Genomic DNA, 10,507 nt, shown 5'->3' with positions numbered 1-10,507 from the left:
AAACAAAGTTTAATTTTGGACCCCAATTTGGACCAACTTGAATACTGTGCCCAAAATCTAAATACACGCTTAGAGTCAGCATATCAAAGAACCCATAGAATTCATTTTTTTTTTAAATCAAACAAAGTTTCATTTTGGACCCTTTGGACCTTAATGTGGACCAATTTAAAGACAGGTACCAAAATTAAAAATCTAAAACACGGTTAGATTCAGCATATCAAACAACACCAATAATTCAATTTTTGATGAAATCAAAGAAAGTTTAATTTTGGACCTTAATTTGGATCAATTCATAAACAGGGCCCAAATTCCAAATTCTAAATACCCGGTTGGTTCAGCATATCAAAGAACCCCAAGAATTCAAGACTTTGAATTAAACCCCATTGAAATTGGTCAAGAAATAAGCAATTTATACAAATTATTACAAAAGTATTGTTTTTGGCCCCTTTTAACTAAACCGCTAGGGTCATAACCCCTAAAATCAATCCCAACCTTCCTTTTAAGGTATAACACCTTGTGGCACAATAAAATAGCAATCCATAGACTAATACTAAAGTTATTGTCCAGATACCAGAAAATCATAGTTTTTTGGCCACTGATTCCTACACGGTTTGGGCAATGACCCCCAAAATCAATCCCAACTTTCTTTTAAAAGTATGGAACCTTGTGGTAAAATTTCATAGAGATCCATACTCTTATACAAAAATTATTGTCCTGAAACATGAAAAATGCATGTTTTTGACCACTTTTTGGTCCCTAATTACTAAACAGCTACTACAATAACCCTCAAAATAAATCCCAACCTTCCTATTGTGGTGTAGAACTTTGTGCTAAAATTTAATAGAAAACTTACCTTTTTTGGACCCTAATTACACAAGAGTGCACACGCTGAAATGTCTCGCCTTCTTTACTAATCATTGATATTATGTTGATAGTCCTAAATATAAAGCTTTATTACAACTGTCACATAAACTTAACATTAACCAAGTAAACTAAACATTGACCAATGAACCACGAGAATGAGGTCAAGGTCAGATGAACCATGCTAGGCAGGCATGTACAGATAACAATTCTTCCATACAACAAATATAGTTGACCTATTGCTTATAGTTTAAGAAAAACAGACCAAAACACAAAAAATTAACACTGAGCAATGAACCTTGAAAATGAGGTCAAGGTCAAATAAAACCTGCGTGACTGACATATAGATCATAAAATATTTCCATACACCAAATATAGTTGAACTATTGCATATAGTATTAGAAAAAAAGACCAAAACTCAAAAACTTAACTTTGACCACTGAACCATGAAAATGAGGTCAAGGTCAGATGACACCTGCCAGCTAGACATGTACACCTTACAATCATTCCATTCACCAAATATAGTTGACCTATTGCATACAGTATAAGAAAAACAGACCAAAACACAAAAACTTAACTATAACCACTGAACCATGAAAATGAGGTAAAGGTCAGATGACACCTGCCAGTTGGACATGTACACCTTACAGTCCTTCCATACACTGAATATACCAGACCTATTGCTTATAGTATCTGAGATATGGACTTGACCACCAAAACTTAACCTTGTTCACTGATCCATGAAATGAGGTCGAGGTCAAGTGAAAACTGTCTGTAGGGCATGAGGATCTAGCAAGGTACGCACATACCAAAAATAGTTATCCTATTACTTATAATAAGAGAGAATTTAACATTCCAAAAAATCTTAACTTTTTTTTCAAGTAGTCACTGAACCATGAAAATGAGGTCAAGGACATTGGACATGTGACTGACGGAAACTTCGTAACATGAGGCATCCATATACAAAGTATGAAGCATAAAGATCTTCCACCTTCTAAAATATAAAGCTTTTAAGAAAAAAGCTAACGTCGCCGCCATCGGATCACTATACCTATGTCAAGCTTTCTGCGACAAAAGTCGCAGGCTCGACAAAAAACGCTAGTACAATACCCCCCAAAAACAATCCCAACCTTCCTTTAGTGGAATGGAACCTTGTGCTAAAATTTCATAGAGATCCATACACTTATACTCAAGTTGTCATCTGTGAACCAAAATGTCTTCGGATGCTGACATCGCCATAACATACTAAGGCAGACTTCATACCGGAAAGAAAGAAAAGAAGTTAGCAGTATCCTTTAACTTTACTTTCCGCAATAAAGATGATGTTCTCTCACTAAATAATTCTAAATTTGGTGACTGTTGAATGCATCTATCCCATCGAACTTGATATAAAGGATACAACAAATACAGTTGTCTGCCTCATATCTTGACTTACATCTAGAAATTGACAATGAGGGTCGGTTGAAAACAAAACTTTACGACAAAAGAGATGATTTCAGCTTCCCAAATGTGAACTTTCCATTTCTATGTAGCAACATTCCAGCAGCACCTACATATGGAGTACATATCTCCCAGTTGATATGATATTTCAGGGCTTGTATTTCCTATCATGATTACCTTGATAGAGGGTTGCTGCTCACAAGGAAGCTATTAAACCAAGAGTTCCAAGAGGTGAAGTTGAAATCATCCCTTTTTAAATATTACGGAAACCATCACGAGTTGGTTGACCGTTATGGAATATCTGTTTCACAGATGATAGCGGATATGTTCCAATTGTTGTAACTACAATCCAGTCCCCTTTTCCCTAAATGTGACCTACCGAATTATAAACTTATTACCAGGTTTATACTAACATGAGCAACTTGTCCGGTGCCACATGCAGAGCAGGATCTGCTTACCCTTCTCGAGCACCTGAGATCACTCCCAGTTTTTGGTGGGGTTCATGTTGCTCAGTCTTAAGTTTACTATGTTGTGTTTTGTGTACTATTGTTTGTCTGTTTGTCTTTTTCTTTTTTAGCCATGGCATTGTCAGTTTATTTTCGACTTACGAGTTTGAATGTCCCTTTGGTATCTTTTGCCCGCCTTTTAGAGTGGATTTTCATTAAATTGTGGTTTGAGATATTTCCCTTTGAACAGAAATGTCAATATGGAGGAAATTGTTTTAAAGTATATGTGGGAAATGTTTAAATTTTTATTGAAGTGGATTGATATATTTAAATGAGACTGCTGATGATTTGATAAATAAGCATATCAAAGAATCCCAATATTTCAAGATTATTTAAACCCCATTGAAATAGGTAAAAAATAATCAGTTCAAACAAGTTTTAATAAATTGCTTCGCCGAGAGCAGCTGGATACGACCGCAGAGGTCCAACCCTGAACAGTTGGGGCAAAAATGGACACAATTTTCGCGCTTGATACAGGTTTGAATTTGGATTGTAATTAAATATTTGACACATAATAGGTTTCTGACACATAATAAATTTGGCCCCTAATTCCTAAACTGTTAGGACCATAACCCCTAAAATCAATCCCAACCTTCCTTTTGTGGTTATAAACCTTGTGTTTAAATTTCATAGATTTCTATTTAATTATACTAAAAGTCATTGTCCGGAAACCAACTGTCTTCGGACGACACTGACGATGTCGTATAAAAATTGAGTGTATTTTACCCTTTATTGACCCCTTATTACTAATTTTGTCTGGAAACCAAATGTATTCAGATGAAGACAACGCCATACCATTATACGACAGCAAATTTTTCGGTTGTATAAAAATTACTCAGATGAAGGGTCATTATTCTAGATACATGTATTGTGATAAATAATCCTTTACATTGTGATGTAGCATATCATGATCAATAATTCTACAAAGTTTAAGGTGAATCAAACAAAGGATGGATATGTTAGTCCAGACAGAGGGACAGATGGATGGACAGGTTGACCAATATGATATAGAAAAATAATGTTAAATAAGTATAATAAGATACAGAAAGTGTACAACACATTTAATAAAAATCATTGTCATTCAATCAACTTTATAGATCAAAAGATGCTATTTGTCTCTTCTAAAGAACTGACATGTCCTCCACATACCATACTAATTAGCACTCTCTTTTAATACTGAAATGAAAAGAATGAATAATTTAATGCATGTATAATGTAATCTAAATTATGCAGCTAAATCTAAATATAAGAAATGCATAAATTCATGACAGTTAACGGTGTATAAGTATAAGAATAACTAATTGCACATTCAACTTGTAACTAAATCAAAGCAATCATGATACTACATGTACAGCACATCAAATATCAATGGTCTAGTCTAGTTCTTATATAAAATTCACTCCAGGGACTCATCAGGGGCAGATGGGACTTTTTGAAAGGGGGGCATAATTCCCATAATTGAAGATTTTTTTGGAGTATTTTATACTAACAATTTATATATTATATATTATATAATGAAAAACACAATATTTTTTTTAATTTTTTTGGCGATCATAGGGTGGCAAATGCCCTATACCATGTATACGCCCCCCTTCCCTTGGATCTGCCACTGACCTAAAACTGCATGCCAAATATAAATGATATATCATAAATAATTATTCTAAAATGAATCCAATGAGTTAACTTTAATATTTGGTGTTCAGGTGAGGAGTAGAGGGTCAAAAAGTCAAAACTGTAAACTGAATTAAAAGGACCATCAAAAGCATTAAATATAGTAATTTTTTCCTTCCAAATCTAATAAAACAGCCGTTTTAAACAAAATTTAAATAGCTTTGCCGAGCGCAGCTGGATACGACCACAGAGGTCCAACCATGAACAGTTGGGCCAAAAATGGACGCAATATTCGCGCTTGATACAGGTCTTAATTTGGACTGTAATTAAATATTTGACACATAAAAGGTTTCTGACACAGAATAACAGTAGTCAAAGAACTTAGAATTGGTTATATGATTTGAATTTATATTCAATTTTTTGCTTTTGTGCAATACACTTTGCTGTTGTGAATTGACCCCACTTCCCCCCACAAAAAAAATAAAAAATTTACCAACCCCCCTTTTTTTTTTTGCTTTTGTGCAATACACTATACTGTTGCTATATTTTTACTGGTCTTCCTTTATAAATATGTATTTCTTTAAACATAATTTAAAAGCAGTGTAAGGGAGGTAATCAAAATGTTGTATATGGATTACCTCCCTTACACTGCTTTTAAATTATCTTAATTGTTCATTAACCATTACTTTAGACATAATTTAAAAGCAGTGTAAGGGAGGTCATTCAAATGATGTATTTGAATTAATCATTTGAATTACCTCCATTACCCTGCTTAAAATTATGTTTTGTACTAAAGTATTTGTCCATTAACCAGGACACCCTTGTTTTACCCCCTTTTTTGCCCCTAATTCCTAAACAGTTTGAGCCATAACCCCCTAAAGCAAATCCTAACCATCCCTTTGTGGTATGGAAACTTGTGGTATAATTTCAGAGAGATCCATACACCGTTCCACAAGTTATAGTCTGGAAACTAGAAAAATGCTTATTTTTGGCCCCTAATTCCTTAACTGTTGGTATCATACCACTCAAAATCAATCCCAACCTTCCTTTTGTGGTATTGAACCTTAAGGTAAAATTTCATAGAGATCCATTCACTTAAACTAAAGTTATTGTGCGAAAACCAATGTGTCTTCCGACGACGATGACGTGCCGTCATACCAATATATTTTTTTTGCGGTCGTATAAAAAGTGTGTTGGCAAATCAAAAGTATCAGACATCAAATAGTAAATGTCAATGAGACAGCAAGCAAACTACACACATATTCAAAAGTCATCTAGAGGTCAACTTAACAACTTACAAGCTTCAACTATAGACAGGTTTCGACATATATCCATTCATTAATAATTCAATGGGTTAAATTTTCTACTGATTGACAAGGTATTTAACCCAAGGTTGTTACAATAAAAACTACAAAGCTTTTTAGCCAGTTTTCAAGTGACACAACTTTTGATTCTTTATCAAGAAAAAAATAGCTGATAAAAATCACCACTCTTAAACTTACCTTGACTTTTCCAAATCTTTCCCAGTCCATTTTTCTATTTGTAGTATTCCAAATATATATGTTTAGACACATTGCAAAAGCTGCAATTAAGTGTACAAGATAGTACATTACTTTTTCTCTTGGTTTGAAAAAGAATACTTCAATACCAGCATCATTCTGTTTCTACAATTCATAAATCATATCAATTAGCCTTATATTAAAAAGAACATGAGGTAATACAGAAATTGTGATGTCTGCAGATTATTCAGACTATTCTAAAGGTCAATGAAATCTAATTCTTCAACAATGGATACTCTCCATCTTTGTGGACTAGAATAGAATTCATGACAAAATCTCTTCTTTCTTGATCTAGTCTTGCTGATAATTTTTGCTTATTCAAGTTCCTATCGATCTAATCCAGTTTTTCAGATAGAAGGCAACAACGCAAAAAAATGAAAAAAAAATCGTTTAAAAGAGAACAACTCCACTAAGGGGTCATCAGACGATTTAAACCATGTTCACTTATTTGTAGATCTTGTCTTGCTGATCATTTTTGCTTATTTAAGTTTCTACCTATCTATTATAGTTTTTCAAATATAAGGCAAAAACACAAAAAAATAGTAAAAATCGTCATTAAAGGGCAATGACTCCAATTACTTATAAGGGGTCATCAGACGTTTTCAACCATGTTGACTTATTTGTAGAACTTATCTTGCTGATCATTTTTTCTTTTTAAAGTTTCTTGCTATCTATTATTACTTTCAAGAGAATAGGCAAAAATTTTAAAAGTTGGGAAAATTTGTCATTTAAGGGCAATAACTCCTATAAAAAGTCATCTGACAGTTTGGAAGAAAAAGGACAATAGGTAGATCTCATCATTCCAAGTCCATTTATAAGTAAAATGCAGAAAAATTTAAATATAAATTTTTTAAATTTTGCTATGGATATTAAATTTCATGAAATTCCATATAGCTTGGACAAAGTTATTGATGTCTAAAAAAAAACTTCACCACAGACTGAATCTAAAAGTTGATACTGACAACGACTAGGGATCTATGTTCGCCAAGTATCGCTTTTCACAACATAAATGTTGCAGTCTAGACAAAAAGAAAACCTACTATGTTAAATAGAACTTCATCTTTCCTCTTTCTGTGTACTTTATTTCTGTATCTGTGCCATGCGTTAGTGGTAATACCGGTTGCAAAACCATTTTCAAATGGATCAGTCACACTATAAGATGTACTACTTTCTCTTGTCTGTGGCTGTGAAGAGGCAGCTGGTTTTGGTGTTATTTTAGGTAAAACATATGCCTGTACTCCCTGAAAAAAATAACTGGCTATACTGCTGAAAATTTCTATTACAACTTTATACTTTGATTATCAGGGGTCCAAAACTGCCAAAAATATTATGCTAATAGTGAATTATTTTTACAGCATAGTCTGTCATACTTGCTTGACATAAAACAAATTACTAGTTTATTACTATTAAATGAATCATGCAATATTTAAGAAGTCTTACAATTTGCCAAAAACATCTTACTCTTTTGAATATTCCTTTCAAGTTTCCACCCTGTGACGGCATAATATATAGGAATGATATAGAGAAGAAATAATTTCTTTTTAATCAATCAACTATGTCAGTCTATAACATATATGCACCACATCAGACGAATTTTGCTTGTCCCACCTGTCAATTGTGGGCAGCCCACAAATGCCTATCATGTCTTTCTTGAGTATTCTACTAATATGTCATATTAATTTAGATTAATCTTAGGACTCCCACTGCTAGTTTTATGATTAAACAAAAGAAACATTATCTTCATTCCATAGAGCTTCTTTGCCAGCCAAGGGTAGCGATCCAACAAGCTCCTCTTTACAATTGCAGGCCTCTACAATAACTTTTTTTTTAACTTGTCCAGTAGGACAAGTACATACCAAAACTTACTTGTCCGAATGAAATTGTAACTTGTCCAAAAAAATCTTAATAATAACCTTTTTTGCATTTTAAGTTGATTCAAGGAACAAAATGAATGAAAACAATAGAAGAGAATATGATTTATATTTTTTGAAATACTTTTCAAAAATATGAGTCGAGAACAACAACAATACTTTATTTAAAGAGGGTTACACAGTTAGCTATATAACTAATCTTCCCCGAGGCCCTCATCATGAAAAATCAAACAAAATGCAAACTATACATTGCATACATTAGTATAAAAAGTCAAGTATGATAATAACGTTCAATACAACTTGATAAAATGTTATGAAAAAATAAACATGATGACATAATCAGTTTTCAATATTATTTTTACAGCTAGGTTGATTTCAATAAATGATCTGTTATTTTGTATTTGAAAGAATTAACATTTGTAATATTTTTTAACTGAGAATGATCCAGAATACATAAAAGATTTTTTGAACAATTCTGTTTTTGGTTTAGGGAGTATGAGGTTTCCTTGAACAGCATTTCTCAAGGGGTATGGATTTCTGTCTGAAACATAATGAAACTTGTAAGATATGATGGAGCATCATTTTTAATGTGCTTAAATGTCATCACAAACTTGTGATATTTTATTCTCTGTTCAACTGTCATCCAGTTTAAGTGTTTGAATAATCGGACAAGCGTTATTGTCGAGCCCTAAATTGGCAGATTAAGACAGTATTTGTGTATATAGCTTAGTGTCACCAAGCCACAAATAGAAGTCACGCCCACACCAACTAGTCAACTACATCATGACTGACCAATGACAGCACTCATACTCTATAGTTTGAAGGTGTAAAAATTCCATTGTCCAGTGTTTACAAATTTTATAAAACAAAAACTGCATGTATACATTGACAATCCAACATTTGCAAGAGGAACATACCCAAGAACTTCAATTAACATATAAATAAAATACAACAGTTTACAAGCTTAAAAGCCCGCGATTTTGCGGGTGTGTTCTAGTAGCATTTATATATGTAAGATACACTTACTTAATCATGATTAAAAAATAATTTAAAACCGAAACTTTAGAAAGGGTGTGAATGTAAAAGGGGCCAATATGAATGGGAGCGAACAGACCCTGATTCATAAAATTCGTTAATGACAAAAATATATCGTCAGATCATATGTTTTTGTACGTCAAATGAATTTGTACTATGCATGCCAATGGAAATTGTGATGTCACAATGCATTCTAAACAGGTTGGGAACAACCCCAAAAATGAGGGATATCCCTTGAATGAGGGACTGTCCCTCAGACAAGGGGTTATTTTGCTGCTGTAGAAAAGAAAAATAATAAATGGAAAATGTGCCCATGGGACACAGATGATGCCCCCGCTTGCATATAATGTTATAAAGGGACATAAATCAAGACGGGTAAAAGTGAGCCTACCCAAATTTGTACTTGATCTGAGTTTTGTGGTAATAAGCATTGTGTATAAGTTTCATAACATTTGGTTGAGGCAAACTAAAGTTCGAGAACGGAAACGAAAAGTTCAGCAATTTTTTCATTTGTAAAGAAGCATAACTCTAAAACGGTAAAAGAGACGCCACAAAATTCAAACTTGATCTGTATTTTGTGGTAATAAGCATTATGTATAAGTTTCATAACATTTGGTTGAGGCAAACTAAAAGTTAAAGAACAGAAACAAATTTTGGGACGTACAGACAGACAAGGGTAAAACTTAATGCCCCCACCGCTACGGGGGAAAATTCATTGTATTTGGAACAACTTTTCAAAAAGAGGGGTCCTCTTATTTTCAAAAAATAAAGAAGATTGAAGTCCATGAATATTCCAAAATTCATGGAAATGTTTTGTCAATATACATGTATGTAATACCAGATAGATGTATTGTTCTTTGGGCTAAATTTCTGCAAATAATATTGACATGTGCCCTTTTGTTCTTAGACTTGTTTTAAAAAAAATGTATTTTTTATCACTTGAATACTAGTATCTACCCCTCATAAATGATTATTGCACATTTAGGGGTTATCCCTCATTTCAACATTTGAGCCAGATTGAGGAGTTGTTCCCAACTAGTCCAAATAATTATGACATCTTGAAAGGCTATTATATTTTTTTCTTTGACGCCTTACATCGAGAGGAAGGCGTCAAAGCAAAAATTTAAAATAGCCTTCCAAGACCTCATAATTATTTGGACTAGTTCCCAACCTGCTAAACAGCACGAAAAATTATAAAACGAGGATTGGTGCCAGATTGAATTTAAATGTAGGTCAAATCGATTTGAGTGGGATCTTGGTCGGATCGACATGGAAGCAGACACAGCATCCCAAAAGGGATTACTATTGTCAGTACTGTGTGTTTATTGAAATCCTGTTCCTACTTGAAGTTCTTCCATTGTGTATTTTCTCACTTGAAGGAGGAAATCCAAAGAACGATATCATCTATTGGTAATTATTTATACCTGCGGTCTGTATGCTGCAAGTTGTGATGACGCTACCAGTCTTCCACTTAGATGAGAAAATCGGTAGGCCATCCTGGTTGTTCTGAAGATGTGAGTGACCTTCAGAAATACGACCTCCTGAAATCTCGTTGAAATCTCGGACAGGTGCTCTTCCGCTGCTCGTGTTGATTGTGTTGCTATGCGCTGTTAACACAACGGAA

At 33.6% G+C, this 10,507-nt stretch overlaps 1 protein-coding gene across 1 annotated transcript; it reads right to left on the bottom strand.

Annotated features, from left to right (window-relative positions):
• Positions 1 to 3,853: 3,853 nt before the first annotated feature.
• Positions 3,854 to 10,438, bottom strand: LOC127698365 (uncharacterized). Its single transcript, XM_052201785.1, has 4 exons — positions 10,308 to 10,438; positions 7,018 to 7,218; positions 5,921 to 6,082; positions 3,854 to 3,983 (listed from the first exon to the last, which is right to left on the bottom strand). Exons 1-4 carry the CDS (start codon positions 10,377 to 10,379, stop codon positions 3,978 to 3,980), a joined length of 441 nt encoding a protein of 146 aa, XP_052057745.1. The 5' UTR covers positions 10,380 to 10,438; the 3' UTR covers positions 3,854 to 3,977.
• Between the last annotated feature and the right edge of the window lie 69 nt (positions 10,439 to 10,507).

This window comes from Mytilus californianus, unplaced genomic scaffold (assembly GCF_021869535.1).
Source record: "Mytilus californianus isolate M0D057914Y unplaced genomic scaffold, xbMytCali1.0.p SCAF_4, whole genome shotgun sequence".
Classification (NCBI taxonomy): Eukaryota; Metazoa; Mollusca; class Bivalvia; order Mytilida; family Mytilidae; genus Mytilus; species Mytilus californianus.
The sequence above is the reverse complement of the archived record's forward strand: the minus strand, read 5'-3'. Positions and strand labels throughout refer to the sequence as shown.